This window comes from Urocitellus parryii, chromosome 8 (assembly GCF_045843805.1).
Source record: "Urocitellus parryii isolate mUroPar1 chromosome 8, mUroPar1.hap1, whole genome shotgun sequence".
In the NCBI taxonomy this organism is placed as follows: Eukaryota; Metazoa; Chordata; class Mammalia; order Rodentia; family Sciuridae; genus Urocitellus; species Urocitellus parryii.
The window spans coordinates 4938182-4957971 of NC_135538.1; the positions used below are offsets into that span (position 1 = coordinate 4938182).

The 19790-nt window shown below is 33.5% G+C and overlaps 1 protein-coding gene across 6 annotated transcripts in view; it reads right to left on the reverse strand.

Moving 5' to 3' along the window:
• Nucleotides 1-19790, reverse strand: part of Qki (QKI, KH domain containing RNA binding) — a 136829-nt gene that overhangs the window by 99217 nt on the left and 17822 nt on the right. For all 6 annotated transcript variants that reach the window (XR_013344201.1, XR_003301179.2, XR_013344200.1 and 3 more), the window contains exon 2: nucleotides 1904-2046. Coding sequence is in view for 3 of the 6 variants with exons in the window: in XM_026393159.2 (XP_026248944.1) it covers nucleotides 1904-2046 (143 nt within the window). In the remaining 3 variants the exon portion in view is untranslated. The remainder of the gene's footprint in view (nucleotides 1-1903; nucleotides 2047-19790) is intronic.

Sequence of the window (19790 nt, forward strand, 5' to 3'; positions counted from 1 at the left end):
TCTTTTTAATAATACAGTATAAATATTCTTCCCTGAATGGGATTTATTAAATAATAGATGGAAACAGATCAAGGTTATAATCTATTAAAGTCTTATGGTACATATATGTTAATGACTGCTACTCAAACTTTATCCCCCAGGGTTTAAAAAGCAGATGAGAAAGTTTATATCCTTTAGGGGACACTGAAATACCAAACAGTGCCGACCCCAGTTGGGATACTTTTTCCCATCTCTAGGAATAACCCTAACACTGAGGGCAGGCCTACAGCAGTCATGCCTAGCTTACAATCTGCCTCTCCAGTCATGGCAGATTGGTTCAAAATTCATTCTTTTCAAGAATTGGAAATTTGAAGATAAAGCCTTGTAACAAAAAGCCCAGTGTCTGAAATTATGACACTACAGTTAAAAGCAGTAATGAAACCATAAACTATTGCCACTAAAGTTCTCAGTAATCTCATGGTTCCTGCCTTGCTTTGGCTCTCCAATTCTTCCTTTAATTTTTTGACTTTTCCAATAACTTCCAAAAAACTTTTTTTTTTGCCTCTGCAACCAAAAATATGCATAGAGTAAATGTGTAAGCTTTAAAGACAAGTGTAATAGAAATGCAAATTGTGAAATACTAAAGCTTTTCCCATAAATCCAACTTAAGGCATTTATTCCCATCTGCAGACTAGTGTTCTGTCTAAATAACTAATAAATCTTAGATCACATCACATTTTGACATTATGTCAATTTTTTTCTTCTACTTACTTCTTAGAGAAGTATTCCAAAACTTAGCAAAAGTAAGCATTTTTCCTGGGCTGTGGTTGTGGCTCAGAGGTAGAGCGTTTGCCTAGCATGCGTGAAGCACTGGGTTCCATCCTCAGCACCACAGAAAAATAAAGGTATTGTGGCCACTTATAACTAATATAAATAAACATTTTTAAAAAGTAACCATTTTTCCTTAGTTTATCCAAAAGGTATTGGATGCTTATTATCTGTCAATATTATGGGGTATATCATAATGAATGATAAGACCAAGTTCTTGTTTTATGTATTTTATATTCTGCTGGGGAGAGACAGTAAAATAAACAAGAAAAATGCCAGATAATAAGCACTGCTGCATAGAAAAAAAGAAACTTGTGAAAAAAGTGAGTAACTCACAGGGCTTCTAGGTAAAATGTTAGAGGGAAGGAAGCCTCACCATCAATGAAGTGACATTTAAACTTAGATCCTAAAGAGAAGCAGCAGCCAGACAGTAGAGATCAGGGTACAGCTAAAAAAAAAAAAAAAAGGTTTTGAGGCTAGGAAAAGACATAACTTGTTTTAAAAGGCCAAAAGAAGGACAATGTCACTACAATGTAGTGAAAAAGAGGGAAAATCATTAATGATGAGGTCAGAGAAATAGGCCTTGTAACAAAAGGCCCAGTGTCTGAATTTATGTATTTAGAAATTAACTGGTATTGGACAAAATTATTCACAACAAGATGCTTATAGAGAACAGTTGAGTAATGGACTAAGATGAGAGGACAATCAGATTACAAATAGTTTCCATAAAAATTTAAGAGCTGAAAGCAATCTTATATTCCCATACCCCATTTTACAGAAAGGATATGTGGCCCAAACTGTGACTTTTCTGAGGTCAGATTAAAGACAAATGGGGTTTAACTCATTGCTATTTAACATTCAAGCCAATGTTCTTCCCATAATTCTTTGCCTCATTTTGAAATCTCAAAAAGCTCTTTTCCAGGGGCATTTCTGAAAATGACATAGCAATAATCAAATGGAAACATATTTCAAAAGATAGAAATTATCCATACTTCCAGTCCCTCACATGAACTTTCTTAAATATTTACCACCAAATTTATGTTTCCACATTATATAAACAGAAAAAAAACTGAATAAAACAAAAGAATATACTTACATCTGGGTATTCTTTTACAGGCACATAAAGTTTCTCTTGTAACTGAACAATAGGTCCCACAGCATCAGGCAATTCTGCACTCCTTTTCTCTGTACTGCCATTTAATGTGTCATTGTACATGTCTTTCCGTACTCTGCTAATTTCTGTTAAAAGTAAAAATTTTAAATGTGTTAGACAAAAAAAGTATTCTTGCTAGTCCAGAAGAAAATAGGGGAGGGGGTTGCAGGGAAAGATTTCATGTATAGTGTTAAAACTCCAGTGAAGAATTACTGGCCTATTCTGTCTGTTTCTGGATTAAGCCCATGTTTAATAGATTGATAACCTTAATTAATTTCTACCACTAATCGAATTTATAACAACCAAATAAGACATCTTATTAAAAACTAACTTCAGAGCCCAAATTCTTAAGCAGTATCATATAGATTTGTTTTACCTAATTTTTCCATGTTTAACTGAGGCCAGTCATTCCAAATGACTGCTTCATCAGTAACTATGAAGAGAATGCCTTCCAGACAATACACACACCAGAGGCTGTTTGACACTTCAGAACTAAGCTCTCTGAATGAAGTTTAGACTGAACCGCTTTGTTAGATCCTTTAGATGTCTTCAGAATATTCAGAAATGCCCAATAGATAATAGGTGGCAAGTTTAGCAGAAGTCCGAGTTTGATACACAAATTTAGGAGCTAAAGCTATGAGAAGAGAGATTTTAAAAGAAGGTAAAGGGAGAAGGGAGGACTGAGGAAAACAATATCTAAACCAATAAGAAATGAAGGTAGATAGGAGAACTTAAAAAGAGAGGTGATATAAAAACTAAGGTGATCAAAAGTATTGAATACTACAGAAATATGGTGAAGTAAAAAGAAAAAGATGGTACCTGGGATTTGACCATTAAGCTATTGGTGATCAAAGAAGTTTCAAGAAAAAGATGGTAATGGAAATCAAACTACACAGAGTTATTGAATTAAATATAAGAAATTAGAGATATCCCAAATCAATAACCTTTAAAAAAAAAAGTATTACAATTCCTAGGTATAAATATATACTTAAAGAAAAAATGTAGAATCTACTTCACTAGGTCAAGTTTTTAAAGAAAATGGATTAATTCTTCCAAGAATTATCTACTAAGCTTCTATTCTGTGCTAGAGGATAGGTTCCCACTGGAACATACATGAATTGTCATTATTAGGCTATTAGCTGGATGCCTATGTAACTGTCTTCCATTCTACAGATTATGTCCTCCTTGAGGAAAAGGCTCACATCCAAATACTTTTTTAAACCTTTTATTTTTAAAATGTATTTTGTATATCACCCTAAAGTGAAATTCCAATCTACTGATATTAAGGAACTATCAAACTTGAATGCACTCTTTAATTTTCATAACTACTTATTTAAATCTCTTTCAGTTAAATAAAATCCAATATAGAAAAAAGGTGTGATCAAAGGTATTTTTACCTAGTTATAAAATATTACTTTTTAAAAATTATACACATTTTTGCTTCAGTAATAGCAATATTCATTTCATTATAAATTTTTTCTCCTGAATAACAATTTGATTATCAAAGCTTACCAAAGGTTTAGCTTTGAATAGCAAATGAAATCAACAAAAATTTAAAAAGAGAGTACCTTGGATTTGACTATAAGGGCAAGACTTTATTCTTTCTTAAAGTTCTTGTATATGTCTAGTAATGAAGACTTTCTTAAGTATAAAATTAGTGTGTAGCTTAGCCAAATGGCATTAGAAACAGTTAATATAATTAAAATTACACATATATCCTTTCATCCAGGTACACCAAGACAAAAGAATTTATACCATAAATGCAAGAACAGTTCAAAATTTAACAATCTGTTATAAGTAATCTCAGTAATATAACAGAGTGAGGGGGAAAAAATCATAACCTTCCAGATAAAAAAATTTTTCAAACTTAGAAAAATTAAAAGAGCCAATTGTAAATGATAAAAAAAATATTCAGATGGTGATATTAAAATATGTATAAATACATAAAACCAATAACCATATATATATATATATGCATATATATATATATATATATGCATCCAGTTAAATAACAATGTATTTACCATTAGGTTGTACTTCTATAAATAATTGTGTGATTTTTTTTTTTTTTTTTATTAAGAACTAAAAGTTCCGCAGGCTTCTGTTACCCACTGCTTCCCCTGAACCCAGACAGAGCCTGGAACACACGAGTCCTCAATAAGAGTAGATAGGTGGGTAAATGACATAGGATGGGCTAGTTCTAAGGCATAGTTCTGATTTCAGCTCTCAAAGAACTTATCCAATATGAAAGACAGATAGGCAGTATTTCTCCCATGATTTGTTTCAGTCTCTAACATGTACCACGGACCTTAATACCTAAATACAGATTATGTAGCAGACAGTTCTGATGGGAATGAAAAGATGACCAAGTCTTCAAGGAATGTGCAATCTAATTCATTATTAAATCAAACCAGCTGAGTACTATCTTTATCAAGAACCTTTCTAGCTTGGAAGTCGTCAGCAATTTCTGGTGTACTATTTAAATACTCATATCAGAACAAACTGTTAGAACTACAGTAACTCTTTTAGATTTAAGACAAGTCTCTTATTTAATCTCTGTATTCCTGTGCTTCATATCATTAGAGGTCCATTACTGAACGACTCAATTGAACTCAGTGCTCCCCAACCTTAGCATGCAAGAGGCCCATTTACTATTTTCTCCTATAACCCCATGTTCAAAACTTTTCATCCACTAAGCCCCAGAAATTAGAGCTTTTTCTACTATTATCCTATCAAGTTGATAAAATTACAACCAAGCTATTGTAGAAGCATGCAATAGGTCTGGGGAATGTCTAACTAGTGGGTTAACAGGTACTCATTTCTCAAACACTGGAGTGCCTCAGAACTACTACTGTTATTGTTTTATCAATTATTACACAGTAATACTCAAATGTTCCCCCCATCTCTGTATGATCTTAGGAACCATTAATACAAAAATTCCTACTGCAATAACCCTTAAATTGGGCATGTATCTTCTATCTAAATTCCTTAATTTGTTTTTACACTGCTCTGAAGTTCTTAAATGTCTGAAAATTCATTTGACTGAATCGAAATCCACACTCCACTTTACCTCTTGTCCTTGAAGGGTCCACTTTCCATAGTGTTAGGAACTCCTTTACTCCCTTGGCAAGCATGACACACTGAGACATTTTGCTGCTCATACGAAGGTAAGTCTCTCCTATTTCACATTTCCACAATTGTTCATTTGAACACCAGCAGACAATTCAAAACATTTTTTTTTTCTGGTTGTTTTCTACAATATACATTCCTTTGACTGATGTCAAACACCTAACTTTCTTTAGGGTTGAACAGTTTGAGTCAAAACTGCAATTTCAAAGAGCACATATTTTACTAACCTGGCTACCAAATACAGGCACCCCTTACTAACTACCTGATGAAATCTCCACCCACACTGGATTCACCTCCCTGTAGATCCACACTTGAGATCAATTATCCATTTGAAATCTATAGGTTATGCCATCAAGTTTAGGAAATTGGTTTTTTGGCTTTTAAGAGTATTCAATATCTAAGCAATAAGGCTCCTCCCATTTTGTGTTTACTTGAATAGATAATTCATTGATCACATTTTCCCCCAAATTTCAGTGCTGCAGAAAGCTATTTTTGTGAGGGCCTGAAAACTTGTTCTGGTTGTACTACTTAATGTCTCCTCAAATTTCTCTGCTTTAACTGATTTTTTCTTTTTCTTTTCCAAACCAAAGCTCAACTCCTTTTGTTGTATTTGAAATCACTGGACAGGTAGTCAGTCCCACAGTCTCTTAAAAATTTTGTACTGTTCCTTTTAAAATTGGAATTACTGTATAAACTACCAGATCAATTATTCTGTGCTAAACTGGAATATCACAATCAAGGACAACATGAAGAAATGTCAAAGAACAGAAAAATATGAGTGGCAAAATCTAAATTTCAAAATCAAGCAATCATTTCACAAATAAATGGAAAATAGCTAAAGCTGTAGATAATAAAATACAACAACAAAATGCATAAAAAAGATACTTAGGATTTGTAACAATCTAAATTAACATATACAGTATAGATTTTATAAGTTAAAATGATAGCTTTCATCATTTGAAAGCAAGAAAATGGGCTCTAGTGTTTCCTCACTATCTGCAATATATCTCTTGCCAGCCATTAAGTTAATAGGCTAACACAAAGAATAAATTAGATTTCAGTTATTTTAATTCTTAATTAACACAAGTACAAGTTTTTCTTTACAGTATGCTTACTAAAATTATAATATTTGGAGTCTATTCAACCCTAAAAAAAAAAAAAAAAAAAAAAAACCTGCTGCTTCATAAAGTGGTGGCTGTTACATACCCTTATGTATGTAGAATTAACAAAGAGCTATTAAAAGAAATATTTAATTCAGAGTTTACTAAACACAGGTAAAGTATCAAAAGTTATTCTAAAAGAAAAACCCATGAAACATCATTTCACTGTAGTCATTCTAAGTCACATTCATAAAAGTACAGAAAGCAAATAAATTCAAAAGCAAGTCACTACACAGTGCACCACTATTTAATGTAACACATCTTGCTTACTCTAACAACCAAATAATTCAATCTGAATTTTTTGAAGCAACTACTTTCAAACTGGTAAGAAAACAAAATAAAGTCATTAGTAATTCTCTAGATGGGGCCTCTTTGGGGGCTAAATTGTACTTCTGAACTTCAGAATTACACTACACAAACTACAAAACAAAGGTTACATCATAACCCCCTTTATACTGCCAAAATTAACAACGGTGCAAACTGAAAACAAATTTCACACACAAAAAAATGAAAGAGCAGACCTTATAACAATGTTTATTAATTTGCTTAACTGTCACTCTCAGGAGCAGCTCCACACAATGGAAGGTACTGAACAGTAAGCCATACCTTCCTGGAAAGGCTCTTTCATAGGTATACATAACCCAATTTATATACTTAAGTACATGTAGAGCGAAGACATCACTGCCATGAGTCGTCATCTCTGGCACTATTTAGCTTTCACATTTGACATGGATTTATTTTAAAACAATCAATTACCAGAAAATTATAAAGATATTCCCATGAGAAAGGGACAGTACCTTAGGTCAAAATGCTTCTTGTGATATTGGATTCAACATAATAGATAGTGTAATAATGATTAAGTTACTGACTCCCAACTCTAAAAATAAACCAAAGGCCTATATAGTTATTTTTTACATGAATCAACTGATCTTTACCAGAATGTAAAGCAGGTTATATATTAACATATCCATTTTCCCATCCACAAAAGAAAAACAAGAAGGGAGGAAACAAGGGGAGAGGCAGAAGAAATTAAAGAACTGATCTAAGGTCACAGCTAGTCCAACCAGCCTTATTTAGAAATTCATAGAGTACTTCCTACAATAAGAATCTCTTAAAATTCATCTTAAGAAACACTAATTAGAGAAATGAAAACAAGAAAATGGAAGAAACCAAGTTTGGGCTCATGATAAGATGGCCACACTATAACAAGTGTAATTAATGCATTATATGTTCACCGTTTTAATAATGACTACAAAAAAAAAGTCCTTGCGGAAACTTTTAAAAGACTCCTCATTTACTCCACTCTAACAGTTTGTGGATGAAGTGTGGCTCCTTAAGACTTTATACTATGTACTCTTCAGTGTCTTTAAATTTTTAATCATCTTAATGTATAAACTTCAAAAAAACTTTTCTTACCATAAGACCATATTGATATAATTGAATAAATTTAAAAGGAAAAAAATACATTTCCTTGCAGAATTCTAATTATTAAATATAGAAGATGGAATTATATAAAATTACTACAATATGGCTTCTGAAGTGCTAATATTGAATGAATAAACCAATACTTGTGATAATCACAAAAGGTTAAATAGGCCATTGGAAAAAAAAACAAATAACAGAGCTGACTACAATGGTACCCAGCTATTCGGGAGGCAGGGGGAACATGCATTCAACACCAACCTTGGCAACATAAGGAGACCCCGTTTCAAAAAGAGAACAAAACAAAGCAGGGAAAGCAATTTTTAAAAATACAAAAACACCAATATTCTAATAGGGATGGGCTGGTTTCCTCATTTGACATTTATTTCAATTGAACAAATTACTTTCAAATCTGATTAGCTTCGAATGTTAAATATCAAGTATTACTTAATAAAAACGTTGTCCACTACCATTCAGTTCCTTAGAATACTCAAGGGAAATCAATCCCCTCTATATAATATCCATTGTATTAAACTTCAAATCTGAAGGTGAAACAGTTAAAAAAAAGAAATTGCCAGTGAATTCAGAGGAAGGTGCAGTAATAAACAAGCAGCTCTCATCAGAATCCAGGTTAAAAAGTAACACTTGAGAACCTGAAAATTTTTATTAACTACTCCTTTCCTATAACCTCATAACAATGGAAATGGGTCCCCAAGACATAGAAAAGAAGAAACTTTAAATAAATGTACTCTTAACAAGTCTTTAAATCTTTAATAACTTAATGTACAAATTTCAAAACAAACTTTCTTACAATTGTAAAACCATACTGATATAACTGGATAAATTGATTTGAAGAGGAAAAGAAAAAAACATTCCCTTGCAGAATTCCAAATACTAAATATAGAAAATGGAATTAGAAATGAGTACTGGAAAACCACAGTAATAATTACCACAGGGAAAAATTAAATAAATCATCCAATGGATGCAAATATTGAAAGAGCAATAGTTTGAGATACAGAGTATCTGTAATATATTGGAGTATCTCTCCATAAGATATTCAGACACATACCCCCAGTCTGATGCACTGAAATGGGCACAACAGTTCTTGTGTGTGATTTTCTTGCTAAAAATGAATAACCTCAATCTGATTATGAGAGTACAACAAATACTGAATAATATTTTACAATCAAGTTCATGTAAGAAGCCCAGATACAGATTAAAGGAAACTAAGGAGACATCGCTACCACATGCACTATGGAATCCTGGATTGGATCATGTAGGCAAGAATAGAAAAAACTAGTAAAAACTGAGTTAAAATTTGCGGATTGTTTAAGGGTTCTACTATATCAACATAATTTTCTCATTCCCAAAATTGTACTATGGTCCAGTTAACATCAATCTCTATATTGTTTTTCTCTGTGTTTCTGTAAGTTAAAATAAAGAATTAAAATTTTAAAAGTTTTGTTTTGGTCTTTGGAGTTATTTGGGGGGGGAAGGGGGTGGAAAAGCCATGAAACCACCTTACCTTTCTAGTCTAATCCTTGCTTTATCAGGAAAATCAAGGAAACAGTCATTCAAAATAATCTCTTGTGCACTTTAAGTAACAAGTACATATCTTTCTTAAAATAAACACTCATTACTAGTCACTCAAAATATACAAGTTTTGGCTAAATGTAAGTGCTTAATAGGTCAGTTAGTATATCCCCCCCCCCCCCGCAAAAAAAAAAGAAACCTGAAAATACGAGATCTAACATCAATTTCAACTTGAGATGACTGTCCTTAAAAAAACTTCATAGATTTATAAATTTGATTTTCTTTAATAATAGATATTATTTAGGAAACAATGGCACCCTAAAACTGCCTTGCAGAGTATGCAGCAGATTACAATTGATAACCAATGACCTTTCTGTAGAAAATGAATCTTTATCAGAACCACATGTAGTAGGGGGAAAAAAAAGCAATGACCTTGGTGTTACACAACTGCATCTTACTCTTGCTTCCCTACACTAATTACCATGGGGCTTTGAATTTAACCTTCTGGGTCTCATTTTCCTCATCAGTAAAATGAACATGTTAGACCAGATCACATTTATGGCCTCTATCTGCTCTAAAATGCTATCAATTGGGAGTCTATGCATCTTCTGTCCTCCTGACAGCTCCATTTTGTGAGCCTTCTGTACTGATACCCAACAGGCAAGGACTATATATAGCCAAAAACTGAGTGAGAATCACAGAATCAATTCCTGTCAGAATTACACAACTACTGGATATCAAGATTTACTTTATATGATACCCTTGGTAAAGCACCAAATTCTCATATAAGGATATTTATGTTAGATATAGTATTTAGGTTACTCCTAAATATTGTGTATTTTACCTTCTTGGAATTTTGAATCCCTCCAGGCTTTAATAGGAATTTGGTAAATCAGAGTAAAAGCAAAACAGACCTCTCAAAAAATTTTTGAAGGTATTATATCTGTATAGAGGAAAAAAGTGAATTGCTTTCCCTAGGTAACAATTTCTTTAATTATACTTTTCAGTTCAATGTTATTCCAGATTTCATCAAAGTTCAGTGGAAGAAAACCTAAGATAGGAAATTATGTACCACAGGTTTATGAGACTCTTAATTTCATAAACAAAAATAAATGAATGGAGCTGGGGCTGGGGCTCAGAGGTAGAGCACTTGCCTGGCATGTGCGAGACACTGGGTTCGATTCTCAGCACCGCATATATAAATAAAAGTCCATCAAAACTAAATATATATCTATATTTTTTTAAAAAGCAAGTGCATGTCAACTAACATTCAAAGTGTTACAAGAGAAATCTCTCATACTAAGCTAAACAGAGTTTTTAAAGCCATAATGAACTATCAATCATACCAAACTTTCCAAAGATTCTTTATGGAAAGCACCAATATTGTATTAGGAAGGAAAATAAAACTTCAGCAAAAATATCTTAGTTCAATTTCTGTTACAAAAACAACATATTATACAATGCCCTGAAATGTCAAAGTAACTGGAACAGAAAACATTATTTTAATATAGTAAGCAGTGTGACTCCTTCTAATAAAGCCAAAGTTAGAGGACTTTTACAAAGAATGAGATTCAAAAAATCTAAAAAAGGGGCCTGGGGATGTGGCTCAAGCGGTGGCACGCTCGCCTGGCATGTGTGCGGCCCGGGTTCGATCCTCAGCACCACATACCAACAAAGACGTTGTGTCCGCCGAGAATTAAAAAATAAATAAATATTAAAAATTCTCTCTCTCTCCTCTCTCACTCTCTCTTTAAAAAAAAAGAAAGAAAGAAAATCTAAAAAATATCATGTTACTGGAAAACTGCATTAACTATATTTTTTATTGCCTCCTAAAGTATACATTCCTCCATCGTGTAATAACATATTTTGAAAGCAATTTTAATGAGTCTTAAAATGCAGAATGACATTCTCTTTGAGAATATAAAACACTGGTTTGTTAAAAATAGAAGCTAAATATTATTTTTTTAAAAAAATTATGAGAACCCAACAAAAATCCTGGTAAAGGATTCCAGTCTAACACTTTTACCATCAGCACCACTTAAATTCAACTGCCTTCTTAACACATTAACTTGACAAGTTTGAATACAAACTCCCAATATTTCCTCAGTACCTTGTTCCTCTTGATTTCAGAAAAAGGCAAATTCATTTTTACACCTTAGCATCCCATCTACTGACAAATACGTTGTATTTAACTTTCAGAATATGTACAGAATTTCATGTCTCCCCACTTCAACCACTACTACCCTAGTTGTAACCACATTATTTCCTATGTAATTTATGAAATTACCTACTTAGTCTCCCCTCTTTCCACCACTGTTGGGTCAATCTATTTTGTATATTCCAGAGCCTGCCTGCCACCCGGCTTCCAAGTAAATGGTCATTCCTCCGCTCAAAATCCTCCTACTGAATTTTTCTCAGGATTATACTTTTAAATTTTATTTTGAGAAGCACAAAGAGTTTGTGTTCATGAGTTAAATCAACAGTACCTTACTAGAAATTAAAACTGAAAAAAATATTTCAATTATTATGATTAGTATTGGGGGTGGGGATTGAACGCAGGGCCTCGTGCACACTAGGCAAGCATTCTACTTCCGAGCCACATCCCCAACCCTATTTTTGATTCATGACATATTAAAAGCAAAACACATACACATACACAATTCATGAACTACACTTCCCACAAAACAGAAAAAGTCATTTTAATTTTCTGAAAATCTTTTAAAAAGTCTTTCTTGATACAGATAACTAGATTCTCTTGATACAGATAACTAGATTCTAAGCTGTTAAAACACCACCCAGCCCATACTCTCTCAAAAACCTCACTATACACTTGTGTGACAATGTGGTGGAAAAAAATCAGACATCCTAATGATCAAGAAGATAGTTGGACTTCTCAGGTTCCCTAAAGGATACTCAGAACTATTCTGGATTAGCCAATGCTCCAACAATTTCCCCTCTCTGTAAAAAAGCTCATATCCTCACAAAGATCTGCAAGGGCCTGTGGCAAATACTGTTCAGGCTCTCTTTACCTCCCCCACCCCCTTTTCTGACCTACTGTCCTAGCTAATCCAACCTTATGTCCAAATTCAGTTACAGTTACAGCCACACATGGAATTGCTGGGTCCTGCCCTCAAGGTTTTACAGACTCTTTCCCCCCATTGGAAAGCTATTAACAGAGAACAGTATGGCTCATACCATCTCACCTCCTTCAAATCTCTGCTTCAATGTTAATTTCTAAAGGAACTCCAGTCTGACTCTCCTATTTAAAACTGCCAACTTGCCCCAATCCATTTGAATAGTCCAGATCCTCCTAATCCAGTTCAATTTATTGCCATGATTAACGCTGCCTAATATACTATAAAATGTATATGCATATGGCTCACTAGCTGTTCTCCACACTAAAATGTAAACTCTGAGAGGGTCCCTAGCTTTGTTTTTGCCTTTTGCTATATTCCCAACATCCATTTCCAGATCCCTGGAAAACAAACCTTTTGCATAAACTTTATTAGGACTATCTGAATAAAAATATGAAAAGTCGCAAGGCACTCTTATTACTTTTCACTCAAACATCAATGGGGTATTTCCTTGTTAACCCTACTAGCATACTCTCCCTTCCGTTTAAAGTAATATCAATTAAAAAAAAATTTTTTTAAGCCAAAAGAAAAAAGCTGCCCTCCCCACCAAGATTACACCAAAGGGATTATAATGATTCATTCCTCTTTTGCCTTTTCACAATCCCTATGGTTATAGCGAAACAGTCCTTATCAACCCTTAACACAAATCATATTAAAAAAATGTTCATAATGCAAACTTTTAATTTCCTAATAATATATCTGTTAACAAAATGAAACTGGCATGAATAAAGTATCATCTATTTTAAAAATTCTTAATAACCAATGATACAATATGTTTCTCAAATACACATTTAACAAGCACATACTGTGCACTGACTATGTATGAGGCACTGGCTAAGGCCCTAGAGATACATTTAAGATGCAAATACAAACACAGCCCCCACTCCATTAGAAATTAAGTGAGTAAAAATAAAAGTTGAAGCCGAGTACACAAATATGACCTCTTAAAGAAGTGCCTCAACATACTTCATTAAAGTAATAATAATTTTACCTTATATTCAATTTCTACTCCTCATAATCATAAGAAAAATCTAAGGAGATCATGCATATACTAAAATATTAAGTTAGATTCAGTGGTCATGTGGTCTGTAAGGATGAAAGACATTCCTAGAATTAATTATCCAAGGAAAAATGAATGTTCAGTTGGGAAACCAGATTCAACAAGAATCTGCTTCCTCTGGATTTCTTCATGCTTGAGCTAGGGATTCCCAAAATAAACGTCTGACAAATACCTTAGGAAAGCAAGCCCACCAGAACCGGTACAACAAGGCACCTCCCACAGGACACAGTTTTAAATGAATTCTCCTGTGTAAATGGAGAATTTTGCTTTAATCCAGACCCTTCCTAGAGACTGATTTATATATCCCAACAAAGTTTTACTGGAAACTAAAGGGTTGAATGATGGTGATAAAGGCAGGACACAGTAAGCAAGGAGGTGGCCCTGCCACTACAGTTCTTCCCAAGGGAGGAAACAGCCTCCATGTTGTAGAGTAGAGGACTAGAGAGGGCAAATATGACAAATGTTCTGGGATATAAATACCTAGTCCAGAGTGAGCACAAGACAAAGTTCTCTAAGAGACAACTAAAGCTTTATAGCTTCATGGGGTCACTACATTAGAACAAACCAAGCTTCTGAACACATAAACTTTAATTATTATGAAGAATAAAAGTGTAAAAAGACACACATTTTTGTGATGACACAAAATTATAATGATGGATCTGATACGTGAAAAAAAGCCTTAAAATATAATCTGTCCACCCCAAGTATTTTTCCCATACCCCGGTTTTTTTCTTTTTGTTTTTGTTTTTTTAAGAGAGAGAGAGAGGAGAGAGGAGAGAGGAGAGAGAGAGAGAGAGAGAGAGAGAGAGAGAGAGAGAGAATTTTTTAATATTTATTTTTCAGTTTTCAGTGAACACAACATCTTTATTTTATTTTATGTGGTGCTGAGGATCAAACCCAGCACCCCCGCGCATGCCAGGCAAGCGCGTTAGCTTGAGCCACATCCCCAACCTCCAAACCCTGGTTTTTTGACTCCTAACTTCGTCTTTATACTGGACTAATAATTTAAACAATCTCTGTGATTATCCAGGCAAGTAGTTTTTCTTGCTCAAGGTACTTTTTATTTTTAATCCAGAATTTTTTCAAAGACTGAGGTCAATGAACAGTTCTGTGCTTCAAAGTAAACACAGTAAGGTTTAGACATGCAAGTTACCATTCAAAGTAGGTAAATGTTCCTTGAAACCAGTATTAATTTTTCACAGCAGAAAATTTCAAAAATGCACAGAATTTCTAAGAACAAAGATTTGTCTCCACAAGGACCACCAAGGGTGGGGGCAAGTAGAAAATTACTGACATCAAACAAAAGCTTTTAAAAAACTATTTCAAACAGCACTTCACCATCATCACCACACTGACACTGAAATGAATAAAATACTGTCATTAGAAACATATCACTTACGTGAGTTCAAGAATCTCTACCTAATAACAATTTAAAACAAAACACTCCTAGGAAGACTAACAATAGCCAAGTTCTGCCATGTTTAGTGGGATAACTTCATGGGCAACAGAAGGTTCAGAAGCATATTACAAACTCCCAATACAAACTTTTAAGGCAAGAAAACAGTAGAAATATCACAATGTCTCAAAACTAGGCCAACTTATAGGTGCTGGGGATTCTAATAGTAAGAGTAAGAAGTACATCAGAATATGAAAATGTACCAGAAAGTGAGTCCATTTTAAGAAAGTCAGTGCTAACCGCTGAATATATTATACTATTTTTTCCCATGAAAAGAGGAATGACAATGTCAAAGCAAGCAAGCTATTTACAGTTAGTGTAACTCCTCAGAGCTGTAGTTACCCTAACTAAAGATTTAATTAATGTAATGGACATATTAGGGAGGATAAGGCAAAGCAAGAGAAAAACTGATTCTCCAAGTCTTTGTCCAGAAACAAACAAAACTATCAGACACCATCAGTTCACAAGTTAGGTAAAAATTTTCACCTTTTAAAAAATTTACAAAACACAGGACAGTCTAACAGTAAGGATCAATCTGTGATGGAGAAGGAAGAAACAAACTCCCCAAAGCACAATCTTTATTTAAAGCAAACAAACAAAAAAAAACCTACTGCAAAGTTTCAGTCTGCCTCCATTTTCTTCTTCTTGAAATTGGAGTTATTCCCAATTCAAAGGATAAAGATTCAGTGTATGCCTGTGTGTATCAAGTGGTTAAATACCATAAACATATGTACATACATATGGGTATATACAGAAGTATGTATATATGTCCAAAATAACAACAGTATGACTCATCAATATCATCACCATATATGATGTGAGATTATATATTCAGGAACGAAAGACAGCACAGGTAGAATACCCTTTATCTGAAATGTTTGGGACCAAAAGGGTTTCAGATTTTGGATGTCCTCAGAATTTGGAATGTTTGCATATACATAATGAGATTATTTAAAGGATGGGACACCAATCTAAACATGAAATTCATTTGTGTTTCATATACACATTCAACACAGTCTGAAGGGTTTTTTTTTCATACAATATTTTTAGGGCACCTGCATTTTGACTGTGACCCATCATCTAACAACAAGTGTGGAATTTTCCACTTCAGGCATCATATTAGCTCTCTAGCAAATTAGCATTCTAATTTTCATATTGGGGATACTCAACCTGTATCTGCTATAGCTATCTGGTAAACATATTATCTGAAATTGGCCTTTCCCTAGACTCTATATACTTAGAAATCAAAGACACTTGTAAATACTTCAACTTTGAATGTAAACTAACAAATAAACCTGACTGCCAAGGAGACTGTTTGCACAGAGTTTCAAAGCACATTGTCTATAAACGGAAAATGAAATTTATAAAGATATTGACAAAACTTTTTTTTAAAGTTCCTAATTTTTTCACTAAAAGGAAACCATTCCTCCTAGATGATGTGATTTTATTGTCCCAGTTTGAAATAAGTACCCTGTGAGCATGAGATAAATTAATGACAATCAGAACAAGTATGGTAGTCAATGTTCAAGAGAAGTTGCTATTGCTACACTGATTTTAATATCTGTTCATAAACACTGATTTGAGCATTATTTTGTATTTGTTGTGCTTTAATACCTGGTGTACAGCTCCAGAAATAAAAATCTGGGAATCAAAAAAAAAAAAAAAGCAAAATTTAAGAATGTGTAACAGCTACAATTTTCCAACTCATTTTTACTAAGTTATTTTTCAAATATTCAACTTCATAATCCACAGTATCTTACAAACCATTTATATATAAACTCTACAGTACATTTAGCTTATTAAAAATGACTCAAATATTTGGGGCAAAAGTACTCTACAGCACATCTCCTACAACACACTCTTTTTTTAAAAGGCCACAGCTTTTTTGCTCCAAGATTTGACTTTCACTAGTTTAACCAATTTTCCAGAGTTTAAAGTTATCTTAACCTCAAATGAATCTGGGAAAAAGGATTTAGGAAAGGAACATTCTAGCCTGTAATATATTTATGTAACTTTATAAATACTGTGTAACCTGGTAATGTATTCTGTATAACTATAACTCAAAACCCTAGTGATCCAATAAAACTGAAAAGCATCCCCTTTTATGCCAATCTGAAAATGCAGTATGGCCATTATCTTTCTTCACCTGAAACACCCGAGAATCCTGTAATTTCAAGCAAACTAGGTAATATGACTACTCAAACACATCATCTCAGAATCCTTTCACATCCCAAGATCTTAGATAACTTGAGGCAGTTCGGGCTCTGTCAAAAACAATCTTGAAGCTGGGTGTGGTGGCACAAGCCTGTAATCCCAGCAGCTCAAGAGGCTGAGGCAGGAGGATCACAAGTTTGAGACAAGCCTCAGCAACTTACTAATAAGGCCTAAGCAACTTAGAGAGACCCCGTCTTAAAATACAAAGCAGAACTGGGGATGTAGCTCAGTATGTGTCCCTGGGTTCAATCCCTACTATCTACCTCCACACACAAAATCTTTAACTAAACAACTGCGGCTACATTTACCCCATAAACAGTTGTGTTTTGAATATGGACTTGGCACATAATATTTGGGAAAAGTAAATCACCACCAATCTCTATAGAAACTGAATTTAGAGTCAGCTTGTAAATAAGTCATTATATTCAGTCAGTTATACTTTGATAATAAATATAGTAAATTTACAGATTATATAAAAATACTAAAATTTTGATATTATCAATATTCAATATATACTAAAATACCTATATGCAAATTATATATTTGTACACACCTTACTCCAGTTCCACCTTAGATGTTAAACTTCATAGAATTTTAAGTTTTCTGTGAAAGTAAAAATAAACCTGTCCTTTCTGCACATAGATTTCCTAAATCAAAAATAATATGTTAACATTATATTTCTGTTAAGAAGGACTAGCATAAAGAATATTAATCTTAGACTCCATCTCCGAATTTTAAACTTGCCAGGACTTAAGTCAAATAAATCAGATGCCCAAACATCTGTATCACTGATAATGGAATGAAGGAGTTGACTTCTTTTAAAATAAACTGTACTCTCAGTGCAAAGCTCAGCACTGGAAGAAATACTCAAATATGTCTTCAACATTACAAGCTAAGGTCAGGATGCAATTCCATCAATCTTTCAAAGCTCTACTGCTGAAATTAATTTAAATGAAACTACTTTCAACGACAAAGATACAATTACTGGTTCTTGTCTTAATTAAAAAAGGAATACTTCTATTTCTTCCTGGTTTTCATACATTTGTTCTCCAACCCACAACCTCAATAAACTGTTTCCTGAATACAGAGAATATGTAAAAACCTTTTTCTCCCTTCTATTTTTGCTTCCTCAATCATTAAATATTAAGTTCCCACATTTGGTTTAAAACTCTTTTCTAATCCTGTATTTCAAGAAAACAAATTCACCACAGCATCACCATTACGTTCTGTACTATATAAAAAATAGATCACAGTTTTATATTCCAGCAAAACCTATTACACTTCTAGAAGCAACCCTCGCTCCCCTTTAAAATCCAGTTTCAGTAATTATAATAAAAATGTTATATTTCAACATTTACCATCCTTGGCTAGGTTTTGCGTACTAATAGTCACAAGTAATTCTCTGAACATGTAGATGGCTATCTATTAAAATAGATGCTACAATGTACCTGTATTCAGGGTTAAACACTCTAAATACTACATGGTGGGTCAAAAGTTTAGGTTATAATCAAGAAATAACAAGGATTATTCACTTAAGAGTAAAAAATGACAAAGTCTCTCAAGATTTCCCACAATAGAAATTCCACCAATCTCTGCTTACATTTTTACATTTTATAATACAAACTGCTTAAATACAATATAAAACAATAGATTGATGACATTCTATCAATTGTTATTTTACAAACCCAGACACAGTATTCTTTTCAGATTGCAGTTCCTCATATACACAACAAAAATGATATACATGGCATACTCTTCAAAGTTTCAATTCATTAAACATTATGTGCCAAAATATTAAAAGCAGTATTTTAAATATTTAATAATACACATGTGCTAAAGTTTTTACATATAAAGCTTAAGCAACTTTTAAGCCCACTATCTCTAGCTTATAAATAGAATACTCAAGTGTCATTCATCTGAACTAAGCAGGCCAAGCAAAATATCCTATGATTCCTATGTTCTCCTCAATGTCGAAATGGGTGGATAAATTTAAAGCCTGTTCTCTCAAGAGTTGCTTTATAGGCAATTTTCTCCCAGTATCAAGGTCTGCAATTTCCATTTGACTGCCAGTTTGCGATTAAATTCATCACCTTTATTATAAAAATGTGCTTTACTCCATGGCCTGCTGCACAAGAACTATAAGGAAAACATTTTTCACTGCTAACGGCAAAATAATTCTAAAGCAACCACCACATCTACTCAGATATTAGCTTCTTCAACCTGATGAAACAGCCTTATCACTCCTAGGGAAAACCTGTGAAAATTCTGTAACCTACAGAAACTAAACTATAAAAATACCATACTTGCTTTCAGGTTTTGGAGAAAATCTAACTGAACTCCAATTTTTTTGTTTATGATATTGGGGATCAAACCCAGGGCTTTGCACATAATAGATTCTACCACTGAACTACACTCCCATGCCTTTTTTGAGACAGGGATATAACTAAGTTGCTGAAGCTAGGTCTCAAACTTGTGATCCTCCTGCTTCAGTCTCCCAAAGAAGTGGAGACTCAAAGTAACACTGAATCTAGCACCAGCATCTGGCTAGATTCAGTGTTACTTTGAGAGAATTAACCATAAGATGGAAAGTCGATATATAAAATACTTCCAAATGGCAATGAAAGATAAAATCATTCTTAAGTGTTGGATAATTAAGTACCCACCTTTTACTCTATTTGGAAATTCATGGTTTGTTTTTAGTTTAACTTTCATCATCTTGGCA